Source organism: Herpailurus yagouaroundi, unplaced genomic scaffold, assembly GCF_014898765.1.
Source record: "Herpailurus yagouaroundi ecotype Mexico unplaced genomic scaffold, PumYag 77, whole genome shotgun sequence".
Classification (NCBI taxonomy): Eukaryota; Metazoa; Chordata; class Mammalia; order Carnivora; family Felidae; genus Herpailurus; species Herpailurus yagouaroundi.
Window position 1 is genome coordinate 43,097,871 of NW_024412388.1, and position 15,866 is coordinate 43,113,736.

Below are 15,866 nucleotides of genomic sequence, written 5' to 3' on the forward strand. Positions count from 1 at the left end.
TATTTATTGTTGAGAGACAGAGTGCAAGCAGGGAAGGGGCAGAGAGAGAGGGAGACACAGAATCTGAAGCAGGTTCCAGACTGTCAGCACAGAGCCTGATGCAGGGCTCGAACCCATGAACTGTGAGATTGTGACCTGAGCCAAAGTTGGAAGGAAGCTCAACCGACTGAGCCACCCAGGCGCCACTGGAAGATTTAAAGGCATCTTCTCTTTAAAAGTCCTCTTCATTTTTCTAGTAAGTGTTCTGCTGATGCTTCATTCTGATAGTCCTGCAGCAGTGAAGGATATTCCAATGGATTTGGGGAGTGCTATTTGACTATTCCAGCCAAATCAAGATTTATAATTGGTGGTGTATTTATTTTAACCAGTTGAATCTAGCGTGCTATCTGTGGCCTAATGTACACATGATCACTCAGTACATTTTGCACTTGAAATCTCTGGTTTTGAGTGAACACATAATTTTATGTTAATCTATTGTTATAACACCACTGTAATATGAAGGGTGTTCTGTTCTATCTTGTGTTTTGAAAAAGAAGGGTTTTTGTTTGTGTTTAATTTCAGCTGCATTCCCAGTGGATCCCCCAGTGACTCAGTGGACAGCTGGGATTTGAATTCCGGGACTGGCCAGTCACCAAGCACTTCCAAAGCATCATCTCACTTAATTCTTCTTACAGTTCACATAAACATGCCTGCACCCCTTCTTAGTCGATTCCACCCTTCACTCAGTAATCATTTAGTGATGACCCAACAGGTACCAGGTCCCCTGTATTCCGTGGTTTGATTAGAGAGGGCCATCTGAAGGCTGCCAGCGCACGTGAACATGATGTTGCTCTCACCTGGGAACTATCAAGAAAACCTGAACTAGAGTCTCTCCGTACCCGTGCCAACCCGGAAGCACTTGCCGAGGCCCCGCCCCGCCCTCCCTCTGCTCTGGCGCTTCCTCTGCGTGGTGGCGGCCACTGTTTGCTTTCGCCGCGGAACTACGCCGGTGGGTTCGTGCACCTGTACGGACAGCGGAAATGGTTGACAGGATGGCAGGCAAGTTCAAAAGCAAGTTTAAAACCTATGCTATCTGTGGGGCCATTTGCAGGGTGGGTGAGTCAGACGACTCCATTTCTCCGACTAACCAAGAACGAGGGCCTCGTCTCAAAGAACTTCTAACTGGAGAGGATCCTGGATGTGTACTATTTGTCATAAACAAATAGTGACACCGCCCCCCCGCCCCCTTCCAAATACCGGAACTCCTGGTATCCTGGTTCTACCATGTCCTCACTATGTGACCAAAGGCGAGTTATTCTGTCTGCTGTGTGAGTTTCTTTTCGTAGAATGAGGACAGTTCCTATAGCACGGGGATGTAATGAGGACTGGATGTAATGATAGAGGTAGAGCATCTGGCATATAGTTGAAGCTAAATCTGTGTTCTCTTGCTGCTGTGAGGTCTCTGCTGTTCCATTCCTTATCAAAGCGAGTTGGTTCCAGTCACTTGCATAGCGAGTTCCCCACAGCATAAGCTCTTAAGACCGAAGCTTTGATTGGAACTTGCAGGGCTGAGATGCCTGTTTCATGCATATGTTCAGGGTGAATGGACCCTTGGGTAGTACAGTGTTCGGCATTCCTATTTACAACTTACCCGACCCTTCTTTCTGGTCTTGGGTTCATGCTTGAATTGTTTCATTCAACATCTGAAACTAATTGACCTCCAAACTCAGGAGAATGATGAACTTTGTTAAATTAATCCCTGCTCTTCCTGACCCTAAAGCCGCTCCCATGTGGAATTTCCTGTGTGAGGAGTAGGCTTTGGGAAGTCAACAAGTTTTGTCCAGGTGGCTTTCTCTGTTCATGACTCTGGAATGAGTGTGGCTCATCTCCAGATTCACAGCCATACCAGCCTCTCTGGAGATTATTTGCTTTTCTTTGAGATTCCCCCTGGACCTCCTGAGTGAGTTTTGTGGATATCATGTAGTTTATGTTTTTTTTATAGCTTTATTGAGACATACTTCACACATTATATATTCCACTTATTTAAAATGTATCATTCAGCCATTTTAGCATATCCACAGTTGCACAACCATCACTACAATGAATTTTAGAATATTTTCATCCCCCCAATAAATGCTGTACCTGTTATCAGTCACTCTCCTTTTCCCTCAACTCCTCCCTCCCCACCCACAAACCCTAGACAAACACTAATATACTCTTTGTCTCTCTAAATTTTCGTATTCTGGACATTTCGTATACATGGAATTATACGATGTATGTATGGCTTTTTGTGATTGGCTTCTTTCACTTAGCATAATGTTTTCATGGTTTACCCATGTTCTAGTATGTATCAATGCTTATTTTCTTTGTATTGCTGAATACTGTTTCAGCATATGGATATACCACATTTTATTCATTCACCAGTTGATGGCTATTTGGGTTGTTCTACTTTTCGGCTGTTAAGAATAATTCTGTGAACATTTGTGTGTAAGTTTTTGTGTGGACATGTTTTCATTTCTCTTGGGTATAGATGTAGGAGTGGAATTGCTGAGTCATGTAATAGCTCTGTTTGGTCATTTAGGGAACTGCTAGGGTGTCTTCCACTGGACACATTTTACATTTCCACCAGCAGAGTATGAAGGTTCCAATGTCTCCACATCCTCACCACCACTTATCATCCATCTGTCTATTTTGCATGTGGTCATTGCGGTGAGTGTGAAATGGTATCGCATTGTCGTTCCTACTAGCTTATGTTTTCAGTTAGACCACATCAAACATGCTTTCCGAATCTAGCGACACCTCTCCAGTTATCCTCATGTAACATGATGACAAAGAATGGCTAGAATTTGAGGAGGGGGGCACGAGACAGTGGCGGGTGGAGAAAGTGAGGGAGGTTAGGGTGTGGCGGGTCGTCCCTTTCTCCATTCTCCTGCTGCTCCTAGCTTTGACTTCTGTTTTAGCCAGTAAAGGGCCTGACACATAGTGGGTTATTGCTGGAGATGTCTGTTCTCTCCTAGCACCCACACCTTTGCAGGGTAACCTTGCAGCTTCTCCTTTCAAGAGGTGGAATCTATTTCCTCACTCCTGACTGGCCCTCCTGACTCTAGACTTCACTCATTCACTCCAGTCCATTCTTCCTCCTCACTGTAGCCAGTGATTTTTTTTCCCTGTTTCAAGCCTGCTTGAAATATCCCTGCTTAAAATTCTAAAATGGTTTTTCACTACCTTGCAAAGAAGTCCATATCCCTTAATGTGACAGCTGAGTCCCTGAGGGGGCTGACCCAACTGATATTTTCAGCCTCACCTATCTTAACAGCTTGCACATCCTCAGGGATGCCATGCTATTTGCCATTGCCTCTGCTTGGAACATAACCCCCTCCCCGCCCTTTTGGCCATCTTCTGCTCGTCTTTGAAATTTCAGCGAGATTTCACTTCCTGTAGGAAACCTCCCCTCACCCTATCCTGAGACTGAATTAGTGCTCCTGAGTATGCCCAAAACGTCCTGACAATTTAACCTTTCCCACAGCACTTTATAGTTTCTGCAGTTGTCTCCATTGTGAGGCTGTGGGCAACTGGAGGGGCCCAGGGCTGGTTAAATATTTGGGAACTGACTGACAGAATATCCGCCTGAAGCCCCGTGCTGTGATTGTCTGTTCATCTGTCCCAGCAAGCGTCTTGAGGGCTGTATCATCATCCCCATGTTCAACACAGTGCGTGGCATCTGAGCCTTTGTAGTCCGTGGAACAGCAAGATGGTCACTGTAGGTAGAGGTTCTGAGCTGGGCAAGAGAGAGTGGACAACAGTGCTTACAGTTCAGTATGCCGAAGGTACTGAAGCAGCCTCTCCATACTAACTCCAAGCAAATCAGAAGAGTGGCAACAACCCAGCGAGAGCCCAGGTTTTTCAGGAGAGCTAGCTCATTGAATTACACTGGTTGCAAATTCATTTTCCTCTTCAGTTATTGTTAAAACTTTGTTATTAGGATATTTCAGAAGAGAAACAAGTTTGTGGTTTTCTCACCGACTAGCCTTGACAGTTGACAGTTCAACTCCATATATTTGTCTGTAGTAGTGATTCTTAAGGTTGTAAAATTCCTAGTATTGTCTAGCCCAGTAATTCCTGCCTGGATGCATCAAAATAGAAATTCTGATGCGATAAATCTGGTCTTGTGTTAAGTTAGAGGCCTGAATCCTCATAGTCTTTTCTTGAAAGCCTCCAGGGATGGGAGCTCATGAAGTAAAATGTATCACATTCCAATTCTGGATAGACATTAGGAGAGTCTCCTTTATATTGAACTGAAATCCCCCTGAAACTCTACACTTGGTGCTAGTTTGCCCCTATGGAGTATAATTTGTCTTTGCACTTTTCCATATGTCAGTCCTTCAGCTCTGTAGAGGCTGATCACCTCTGCCCCTTCCCCCCAACCCCCTTCCTAATGTTTTCTCCTAGAGAAACCTCTCCTGTTCTCACACTATACCTCACAGGAATGATCTCCAGGCCTACTGAGTTTTGTTTGTAATTGCATTAAAGAGCAGAGCACCAAATGAGACAGTTCACCACAGCATGGACTAACCAATCAGGGGCTGAGAGAGGGCCTGCTCTCATCCTATTTCTTGCCATTATTTCTTTTGATCTAGCCTGTGATCACTTTTAATTCACAGTGAATCTGCAGTTGTCATAGGGTGAGCTTATTATGATTAACCCAAAGCCAGGTCTTTTCTCACCTGTAACTCAGCCCATGTCTGCTATAAATCTAAGTAATTGGCTTTTATAAGCAACAGCTGGTGTTTGTCTTGTCTTGTTAGATTGTGTCTTTCCAGTCCAAACCAATTCTTTCTAAGCAGGAAGCGATAGGCTCAGAAGAGGGAGCTGTAGCAGCAGTACAGTACTTGGGGAACTAGGGCAAGGTTGGCTATCTACTGCTGTTTCCCAGTTTAGGGAGCAGCTCCATGTGGGTACTTAGTCATTAGAGAACAGCCCAGACTGTCTGCATTTCTTTATCGTTTATTTAGTTACTGAAAGAGCATGCATGCATGTGAGAGCAGGGGAGGGGCAGAGAGAACCCCAAGCAGGCTCTGTGCTGTCAGCACAAAGCCCAACAAGGGGCTTAGTCTCACAAACTGTGAGATCATGACCTGAGCTGAAATCAAGAGTCCACTTAACCGACTGAGCCACCCAGGTGTCCTAGACTGTCTGCATTTCTAACAAAATTGGAACTGCCTCCATTTCTTCCTGTGTGTGGTGCCCCCGACATTGCGCTGAACATGTTGCCTTCATTATCTCATTTAGTCCCTGCAGCGGCCCAGAGCACATCCTGCTGTGAAATCTCTTCTAGTGATTCTGGTGGTCTAGAAACATCAGATTCATCTCAGGTTTTAGCCCAGAGATTCTAATTCAGTGGGAATGACGTGGGGCCAGGAAATTTACCCTTTTCAAGTAATCCTAGTGATCCAATGCGTATGTATGTTTGGCAGTGACTATTTTAATTAGTGGCTTAGTTACTTGGCTCTCGAACAAGACAGCATGGGTCTGATTCATCTTTCTCCCTCTAGAGCTTGCTGCAGCAGAAACCCTCAGGGAAGATGGCCGAATGAAAATTCAGATGCATGGTTAAGTGTCAGGAGAGTGAAGATGTCCAGTGTTGTGGGTCCTGAGCTTTCTGGAGGCCAGCCAGGTATGCAGCCTTCTCTGGAGCTCTAATGGCTAATGAGGGAAAGGGCTCAGTCCAAGGGAACTTGGCTCACACAGGAATGGGGACAGCACTGTGAGATGATCACTCAGGCTGCCTAGCCAGGCAGAGATTCTGGGTGACTTTGCCCTTTCTGGGAAACAACAGAAATGACGGTTGTACACGAGGATGCAGCCTAATGTTACCCAACCTTCATCTCATTGCTATTCACAAAAAGTCAAATGTTTACACACACATGCCTAGTTTAAAAAAATGCTACTGGATAAAGATGGTACCTTTTAAACAGCTGTTCAGGGATCATGTAAGAGCATACTAAGGACCTTCGCAGAATGTCCAAATTAAGATGGTAGGGAACTTAGGCCTCAAATGGTCTCATCTTCCACTTGTCCCCACATCTGGCTGCTTTAACTTCCACTACCTGGACAGGAGACCACAGTCCTGGAGTGTGAGGCCAGGAACTAACTTTCCTGGTGGTGATGAGGGGCAGGCCTCAGACATGCTGCCACCATTTTGACTAATCTTATTGAGCAACAGAATGTCAGAGGTCAAAGTGCCCTTTTCTTTTAGATGGAGAAAATGGGGTCCTGAGAGGAAATGTACTTCCCCAGGGTTTACAGTAAGGAAGACACTGAGCCCAGGATTCTTCTTCTACCCAGCATAATGCTGTATCAAAGCACCCAAGAGAACTAACCTTGGAATAGACTTATATGCCAGTGAAATAACGTCCCAGTTTCATTTAATGGGCAAATGTAAACAATTGCCCCAGCACCACTTATTGGCAAGTTAATAATTTCCAAACTGGCAATACCACCTGTCTTAAACCATGCAGTTTTCATACATGCAGGGGTCTGTCTACTGTTCCACTGGTCTATTTGTATATCACAATATACAAATACTATATCACGGAGGCTAACTGCCATTGCTTTATAACTACATCATGGTATCTGGTAGAGGGAGTATCCCACCTGCGTCATATCATGGATTTCAGAATTTACATTCTGTTAAAAAAGTTGAGATTACAACAAGAACTTTATAGATACATTTGTTGAGAAGGATCTTTATAATTTCAAGTTTTCCTATCCATCAATAATAGTATAGGTCTGCATTTAGGCTTTAACACCTTTCAGCAAAGTTTAATAATTTTCTCTAATATCATGGTGGCTTAACTGCCATTGCTTTGTAACTACATCGTGGTAGCTGGTAGAGGGAGTCTCCCACCTGTGTCGTATCATGGATTTCAGAATTTACATTCTGTTTAAAAGAAAGTTGAGATTTCCACAAGAAGTTTATAGATATATTTGTTGAGAAGGATCTTTATAATTTCAAGTTTTCCTATCAATCAACAATAGCATAGGTCTCTATTTAGGCTTTAGCACCTTTCAGCAAAGTTTAATAATTTCGTCCAATAAGGTCATGAACATTTTTGATAGATTTAGTTCCTACTTACTTTTGGAGGTATTTTTTGTTGCTACTATCATAAATGGCACTTTTTTCTTGAATTAGATTTTGCATATTGCCATCGTACTGAAATGCATTTGGTTTTTGGGTATTGATCATAATTCCAGTACCTGTTCATGCTTTTGTGATTTTCCACTTAGAAAATCCAACCTGTGAAAATGAGTTGTTTCTTCCTTTTCGAGACTTACCCTTATTTTCTTTTTGCTGTGGGACCTCAAGCACAAGGAAGAGTAGCAGTGATCAAGGGGATTCTCATCTTACCATGACCTTGCATGGAATACTTCACACATTTCCTTTGCTCTAGGTTTTCTGTAGATCTCCTTTGTGAGATGAGGGTAGTTCCTTTCTACTTGTGGTCTGCTAAGAGTTTCTATGGTTTATTGTTTCTGTTGAATCGGTGTTAAATTTTACTGAATATTTTTTCTGCATCTGTTGTCATAATCTATTTTTCCTTTAATCTGTTAGTGATCATTTGGTTTCTTCTACCTCCCTGAGAAATGAGAAAATAATCTAAAATATAAAGAAAACCTTGAGATCCTTTTAGTGTTTGTTTTTATGAGCAAACACACACTGGATATTACAGAGGCCAAAACCTAGAAAGGCTGCTTACTCGGGCTTCTTCCACTTATTTGCTTTCATGCCAGGCAGTGGACTTGGACCCTGTGGGTGACACACTTCATAGACCTGCTGAGGGAGGGCCAAAGAAGCCCTGCTTTATCAGGTACAAAAAAAGAGGTCCAGGGGCCAGGAACACAGAACCTGGAGGAAACATGATGTACGTGCCAGACTAGAGAATGGACAAGGTAGGAATCTCTTCACCACCCTTGGATACAGCCAGCTTTGCCTGAAATCTGAGGTAGTGCCCCCCACAACCGGTCTGGAAGTGAGCAGGCTCTTCCCCTATGGGCCTCTCAGAAATTGCAGTAATTTTTATTGCAAAGAATTCCTGGTTCCAGCAGAACACTAGAGCAATAAGGTCTCACAGCAGGTTTTCCAGATGGTGGATTTACCAGTGTGAAGGCACGAGCACGTCCTCCTGACCTTACTGTGCACTGAACTCCTCTTTCTACTCTGCAGGGGGATCTTAAGACCTCCACAGGGGTGCATGACCACACAGTGACAACCCAGGACCAGCAGGAGCTGTAGGGAGCACAGAGGCTGACTTAGCAGAAAGAAGAACTTTCATACTGACTCCCCTGATGGGAGAGGATTGCCCCATCACAGCAAGTGGGCACAGACCTGATGACTGTCTGGCAGGAATTTTACAGAGCAGATTCATGCCAGGACTGGACTGTTGACTCCAAAGTCCCTACCAGCCCTGGAACATGAAGTGACACCAGCTAGAGATGCCTGGGTTTACCTGAGAGCAAGGTGGTCAGTGCACTGTTTTGGTTCAGGACGTAGGTCCTCCGGGTTGACCTGCCCCCTCCCCAAGAGCTGGAAAGCCCTGAGAAGTACAGAATGGATTCTGTACTGTGGGAATGTGCCAGGAAACAATCAGAGACTCCCAACATGAATTGTCATTTGTGGAGGGAGTGGCTGTTACCTGACTCTGTCTTCATGCACCAGTGTAGCACAAACAGCGGCTTTATTGGTGATGCTTGGGAAGCTGTGGCAGAGCCCAGCATGCAGGCTGTGAGGGCTCAGACAGCTTCCAGCAGACAGGGGATGAGGGGATTAGCCTCAGTGGGCTCTGCTGCTTGGGGCACATTGTCCCTTCTCAGTTCTTTGAGGCAAGTGTGCAGGAAGAGGGTTCAGCACTTCACAAACTGGTGGGTGACCTCATAGATTCCCACAGATTCCTGAGCTTTTTCGTCATAGTCAGTCCAGTCCTGTGGGGGAAAATGGCCGTTATTAGCCTCACGAGATGGGACAGTGTGCACAGTGGTCACGAACTGGGACTTCAAACATGTATGACCCAGAACAGAGCCAGACTCCGTTTTGGGCAAGTCACTTAACTTCTCTGAGTCTCAGTTCTATTAAAAAGGGGGGGGGGGGGGGCAGACAGTAGCAGACCTCCATCTTGAAAGAATCAAATGAGGTAACACATGTAAAAGTATTCAGCATAGTATTGGGCGCATATAAGAGCTCAGTAAATTTCAGTTACTGTTGTTATTAGGTGCTATGCAAACTGAAGTTTCTGTTCTTTTGAAGCCTGACCACAAGGCCTATGTAAGACAGTAATGTGGCCAGTAATACAGTTGATTCTTGTTATTCATGGTAGTTACAATCTACATAATCACTACAAACACTGAATTAGCAAACAGTGAACCACTATTCCCAGGGAAAATATAAGGTTAGGTTCTCAGAAGCATCTGATCACATTTTCTTCAATCAATATATAACCTTGTCTTGGGTAAGTTTTTGTTAAAAAAAAAACAAACAAAAAAAACAACAAAAAACACCTTATTTAATATATATAGTTGATTCATTAATATTGAACTCCTAGCTGACAGCACTATTACTCCTGCCTAAACAAAGCTGATCTAACATGCATTTTCTCCATGCATTTTCACCCCAGACTTCTTGCTTGTGGAACACTAGACAGCACTTTAGTACTACACTTGGGGCCATTTTAAACACCAAAATCATCAGCAAAAAAAACGTGGAGTCAGCTTTGTATTGATGATCTTTGTCCACTAGAAGGGTAATTCCCACCAGGTACCCTCCAGCACCCTGCAAGACCCCCCAAGTCCTGTACCTTCTCCTGAAGATTAATATCACTGAAGACCGTCCCCGATTCCACGCCCTCGGCAGCAAACCCAGCCTGTAGGTGACAGGACGGCAGCTGTTAGTCTGGGGAAAGGAGGCACCAGTCTGGCATGTGAGGACAGAGATGCAGTGGGGGCACCTGCTCTAGAATAACTACTGCACTTCCAGGGCCTGGCAGCTGCCCCAGGAGTATAGTAGTTCCTCCAAACTAGAGCCTTGGACCAGAGACAGGAGGTGTGGGGTAAACCTTTCCATTACCCAGTTTTCTGAGATCCTAGGCACGTCACTCCCCTATCTGGACCTGAGTCATATTGTTTATGAAATGGGGATGACAAGACTGTCTCATCTTCCTGCCTCACAGATTTGTTGTGAGGTCAAAATGCTGCACAACTAAAGTGGGATAAGCACTGGCTCTGGAGTCTGACAGACCTGGGTTCAAATAATAGTACCAGTGTTTATGAACTCTGTCACCCTGGGCAAGTTGCAAAATCTGAAATTCTTTCCTTGTCTGAAAGATAGGGTGAATAACTTCACAAGGTCACTGTGAGGATTAAACAAAGTAACACGTAAAAGTGACCAGAACTTGCCCATCATATGGTAGGCACTTAATAAATAACAATTATTATTCTGAGAAGGAAGTCCTAGTCCATGGTCTCTGCATGAAGCAGAGTTCTGTTGTCGCTTTCTATATGCCCTCCCCAAAGATACAGGTTCCCTGGGAAGATACACGCACCTGAGGCTGGAAATCAACTGGTTCAAGGCCCCGACACTCAAACTCTACAATTGTCTTGAACTTCTCATTGTCTTCAGCCTAGAAAGGAAGTGTGTTGAGGGGGCAGACCCAACTGGGCCCTTAGGATGATCCCACTGCCCCTGCTCTTCCTGCCAAGTGGGCCCAACTGCCCTTGTGAGCCCAGAATGGGACTCAGGAGCAACCCATTCCCTTCCGGAAGAAGTCTGCACTGGTCACCTGCTCCCCATGAGACCTTCTTGTACACAGATGCTGTAGAAGAAACACTGTGGGTTCTAGAGTCAGCCTGCCTGGATATGAGCTCAGACAGAGCTCTGCCTTCTGCCTCTCTTCCCATCTAAGATGGTCAGACTGGGCTGAAGAAACCACTGCAGGTTTGTTGTGAGAACCTGAACTGTGTGTAACGTGCCCAGCTATAGTCCCTGACTATGCTCAATAAATGATAAAATTCTCAAAAAATATGAACAAGAATGTTAAGCTATAAAGTCTCCAGATCTTCCAAATGGCCCAGTACACTTAACTGCAGCCTTTTGCTAACCATCTGCCATGCTGTGAGACAGGAGGCTTGGAGGGGTGCCCGGGTGACACAGTTAAGTGTCTGACTTTTGATTTCAGCTCAGGTCATGATCTCAGTTTGTGAGTTCAAGCCCCTCATTGGGCTCTGCACTGACCGTGCAGAGCCTGCTTGGGATTCTCTCTCCTTCTCCCTCTCTCTGCCCCTCCCCTGTTCATGTTCTCTCTTTCAAAATAAATAAACTATATAAAAAAAAAAAGGCCTTTGAAATGGAATTTTCACATGAAGGTGGCACCCTGAGAGGGGTGGGTTAGTGAGGAAACTCATGCCTACCTCACCCACGGGCTCAGAGATGCCAGGCACCACACCCACACATTCAATCACATTGTGTCATTCACTATAAAATCTATACATTAACCATGTGCCTAGCACTGATGAGACACTCTGTTGGCTCTGGTTTGTTTTTGTTTGTTAATCTGTCTCTTCCACTATATTATCAATTACTTGGAAGCAAATCCTCATGACTTCTCCCTTAAACTTCAGGAAAAAGCTGAGAATTTGGCAAAAATCAGACATGTTTCAAAAATATTAAACAAGGGAGGGGCACCTGGGTAGCTCAGCCTGTCAAGCATCTGACTTTGGCTCAGGTCATGATATCATGGTTCATGAGTTTGAGCCCCACCTTGGGCTCTGTGCTGACAGCTTGGGAGTCTTGGAGCCTGCTTCAGATTATGTGTCTTCCTCCCTCTCTCTACCCCTCTCCCACGCATGGTCTCTCTCAAAAATAAACATTAAAAAAAATTTTTTTTAAATACTAAATAAGGGATAGATGAATACAAGTAACTACCTTTTAAACAGAGACACAAAGCACACACTCCCTCCCTCCCCTTTAGACTACTTTGTTAACACAGTAATGCATAACTAGTTATAACGTCAATATCAAGGATGGGATGCACCAAAGGACTGTCCCACCCATGGTTTCAGAGAAGGCTCACTAGTCCCCCAGAGTACACAAAGTACTCTCAATGATGGAAACTGAGTGGCCAGGTTGCGTCAGATGTACACTGAGATCCACAGCCCAGTGCTTATAAAGAAAACACTCTAATAGCCTGTTCATGAATCTCTTTCCTACCAAGCACTCAGCCAGTATATTGTGAATAGACGACTAATACCATGACAGACTGAATGAATGAACAAGTATATGAATGAATGTCCCATGGCAAGTCACTCTGGTACAGACAGAACTCTAGAACCCAGGCCTCTTAGCTTCCAGCTTAGATTTAATCCCACCACACTTGCCACCACAGCAGGAAACTTACATTGTAAGATTTGATGGTGCTGCTCAAAATCTCTGAAACATAAGAGAAGACAAAGTTGACGAGTCCATACCCTGGCCCTGTCCAGGTGCCCAGATGTGGCTCTGGGAAAAAGAGTCTGCTGCAATTGCTTGGGCACCTCAGGCCTGGGTCCACCCACAGTAACATGAGCTTGCCTTTGGTCTGGTACCAGGAAGATATGGGCCTGGTTGGGGAAGCTCAGGATTCACAACCTGACCTACCGATGGAGTTTTCCCTTGCACACAGCTTGCACTTCTGGACCATGGAGGCGCTGCCACGACCTCCCTTCAGTGCCACACTGTCCTGGCAAGGGTAAAAAGAACCTCTAGTCAAACATCAATTAGTTGTAAAGGTCTCAAAGAGACCCAGTCCTACCACTTATTGGCTAAAGAGACCAAGATCGAGAGAGGGAGAGCCACCTGCTACAACAAGAATCCTGGGGAGGCTTTTTGAGACTGAGGAAAAGACTCTTTTCGGTTTTGAGCTCTGCCTCACATCCCAAAGAAGCCTGGTCTTCCCAGTGTTGATCACACTAGTGCCTGCCTTCCCAAACTACAGAAAGTAGAGTGCAAAGACCTGTGCGATTAGGGCCACAGGTTCTCTCCCTAAATCCCTGCCCAGAGGCATATGTGTGTTTGTGTTTGGGTAGGTGGTAGGGGGAGTAGTTACCATCAGCCGAATATATTGCCACTTCTCTGAAATCTCACCACAGTTGCCACATTTCATCTTGGGGGAGGAAAAAGAAGATCAGTAAAATAGCTGGTTCAGCTGGGCAGACACTAAAGGAAGGGTAAGAACAGTGAGAGATGGACATGTTCAACCTACCCTCTTGTCCACAGTCTCACCTCATCCTTACAACCGGCCCCACCAAGGATGTAACTGAATTTCTCTCCGGGCAAAGAACAGGTCAAGTGTTTTTCGTGCTGGCATGCACCCCTCCTAGAAGCACCCAGTCTAGCTGGAAATTCAAGGCTAATATATAGTACAGAAATGGCTTCAACAGCCCTCACCCCCATCCCCTCGTTAGGTCTGGAGCTTTCCCTGTGTTCTCACAGGCCTTGTAGGTTCCTAGTAAAAGTACTCATCACTCTGTCGTTACTCTATTTCTCTGTCTCCTTAACTAGACTGTGTGCTTTTTGAAGCAGAGGGCATCAATTCCTCAAATAAGCTCTGGTACTCGGGCTTCAAAGTATTTGGTAATAAAGGTGCCAACAAAGCTTCCTGAAAGAGACAGAGCTTTTGCCAGGTTCTGAAGGATGCTGGGATTTAGACAACGAGGGAAATAAAGCAGAAGTTCTGAGATCTGGAAGAGTGAAGGACCTCAAACTGCTCAGGTAAGAGGGGGGCCTCTGTAGACCCAGTCACCAGAGTACCAGATTCACCAGTATAGGGTAGAGAAGGAAGGGGGAAGCCACGCACAAAATTAAAACGCTTTCACGATAAAGCCTAATCAACGAATAAAACAGCGAAATTCTCCTCCTTACTAAATAATCCCAAGCCCTCTTCAGGTAGTCTTTCGGTGTTTACACAACATGAAATATTTCACGGAGAGAAAATTACAAAAGGAACTCCAAAAGACTACCAATTAAGAATTAACCAATACATTTTAAAAAGCGAACAAAATTATCCAGGAAAAGAACATTTAATGGCTACATATTTCTGATCTTGCTGGACACAAAGCTCCCGCTGGACCGGCACTTCGGGACTGGAAAACTATCCTGGGGATAGGCCTGTGGCGCCCCGCCCCCTTCCGGAGTCGCTCCGGGGCCCGGAACCTCACCGCGCCTACAGCCTCCACGATGCTCCTCCCTTCTCCCGCCAAGGCCCCTCCCATCAAGCTGTACCTTCAGGTACCACCGGAAGTCCTCGCCCAAGGGCCGGAGGTTGGTGACATTCTCCAGCGTGGCTTTGAGCTGCAGCGCAATTTTCTGTGAGGGAGGGCCACCGCAATTGCAACAACGGCGCCTGCGCCGCCCTATCTAGCCCCAGTCCCTCCCCTCCCGGTACGAGCCTCCCCGCTCCTTCTCAGCGCGGGCCCACTTCTCTCATTCCCTCCTGGCACAAGCTCCCGCCACCTTCCCGTCCCTGTCCCGGCGGCAGCCCGCCCTCGCCTTACCCCCATACTGGCCCGGCTCGGCCCGACCAGGCCCGGCACTGGCTGCGGCCGCTACTTTCCGGCCCGTCGTAAACGGTGGGCGCCGCCAGCGCACCCGGGTGCAGACCTCCGGCGTGCGTGGGGCGGAGCGGAGGGCGGGGTCTTCACGCGCCGCGGCTTCCGGGGCATGCCGGGCTTTTTCTTCGATTAGGTGGACCTGTGTAGGTGTCGTGAGTCCGCAATTAGCCTGAACTCAGACCCGCGAATCCTTCCTCCAGCAGTCAGCAATTTGCTGAACGCCAATCTCGTGCCAGCACTATGCTAGTTTGAGGGATACCGTAGCAAACAAGATAGTCCCTACCCGAAATTTCGGCCAGGGCTTTTTCCTGCTCCTCAGTTGTTTCCCAGCTCCTAACTAGTCTGGTCTTCTCTCACCCAACAACCACTTGGTTCCTGCTTGCCTTTTGAGGCTTTTTAGATCACGTCAGTTCCCCCTGCCCACAGCCAGCCTCGCAGATTTTGGGGGATGGAGCCTTTCATCTCTAAACTGCTCTTTCCTCTTTTCCCCGGAGACCTGCCTTCAGAAGGTTGCCCCGTGTACACGTCTCTCACTGCAGTCTCCAAGAGGGGCCACTCCCTTTCAAGGGCTCTTCTCTGGGCTCCGTGTACATTTACTGAACCTTGCCTTAACTGTCCTCTTACCCAGGGCACATCTGAGACCATACAAAAGCTGTGAGTGTCCCAAGGAACAGCCCATTTGAGACTTAGAGCCTTTGGGGTTCTCATGGCCATTTAAAATTTGGAGTGACTGTGCTTGGCTACTTTACCACCAACTTGATTCATTGCCCTGGGGAACCCTTCTATAGTGGGGATATACACTGGAGTTAGGAGCCCTGATATCTCTGGTCCCAGATCTGCACCTAAGTTGCTGGCCCGTAATCTTTGAAGGAGGCACTGTGTGTGTTGGAGGAGGGTTCAGGGGGAGACACTGGCCTAGGAGTCAGAAGACTTGGGACCTGTCCCAAGCTGGCCTGTCTTAAGGGACGTGAGCTTATGCCTAATCACTTCCCCTCAAATGAGATTTGTCAAGCCCAGCTCCTTTCAGCGCCCACAATCTGTTCAACCAGCAAGGAAGCTTCCTTGGCTAAGGAAGCAGTGCGATTTAACATCAAGAAAACGTTCCTACAAATACACCTGCTGAACAAATTCCCACAGTATCCGTATCAGTTAGGTATCAGTTGTTAATGGGTGTTGGTATTTCTGATTTTATTTATTTATTTTTAATTTTTTTTAACGTTTATTTATTTTTGAGACAGAGAGAGACAGAGCCT

At 46.0% G+C, this 15,866-nt stretch overlaps 1 protein-coding gene and 1 long non-coding RNA gene across 4 annotated transcripts; one reads left to right on the top strand and one right to left on the bottom strand.

Moving 5' to 3' along the window:
* The first annotated feature begins 5,169 nt into the window (after positions 1-5,169).
* LOC121027149 (uncharacterized) lies at positions 5,170-11,054 on the top strand. The gene is made up of 2 exons (XR_005788579.1): positions 5,170-5,653; positions 8,204-11,054. It is a non-coding gene; the product is annotated as an uncharacterized LOC121027149 (long non-coding RNA).
* On the bottom strand, positions 8,698-14,689 carry CZIB (CXXC motif containing zinc binding protein). 3 transcript variants are annotated; one of them, XM_040470299.1, is made up of 8 exons: positions 14,557-14,689; positions 14,285-14,368; positions 13,110-13,166; positions 12,662-12,743; positions 12,423-12,523; positions 10,572-10,649; positions 9,828-9,893; positions 8,698-8,958 (listed from the first exon to the last, which is right to left on the bottom strand). In XM_040470299.1, the coding sequence occupies exons 1-8, from the start codon at positions 14,560-14,562 to the stop codon at positions 8,881-8,883; spliced, it is 552 nt and encodes a 183-aa protein (XP_040326233.1). In that variant the 5' UTR covers positions 14,563-14,689; the 3' UTR covers positions 8,698-8,880. The 3 variants fall into 3 exon arrangements, with proteins under 3 accessions (XP_040326233.1, XP_040326234.1, XP_040326236.1); XM_040470300.1 differs by having other exon boundaries at positions 12,423-12,454; positions 14,557-14,688; XM_040470302.1 differs by having other exon boundaries at positions 13,110-13,219; positions 14,557-14,653.
* Positions 14,690-15,866: the final 1,177 nt, after the last annotated feature.

Coding starts and splice junctions, on each gene's coding strand:
- CZIB (XM_040470299.1), bottom strand. Junction 12,744..13,109: donor GGCAATATATTCGGCTGATG/GTAACTACTCCC, acceptor TACCCTTGCCAG/GACAGTGTGGCACTGAAGGG. Junction 10,650..12,422: donor GCACCATCAAATCTTACAAT/GTAAGTTTCCTG, acceptor CTTCCTTTCTAG/GCTGAAGACAATGAGAAGTT.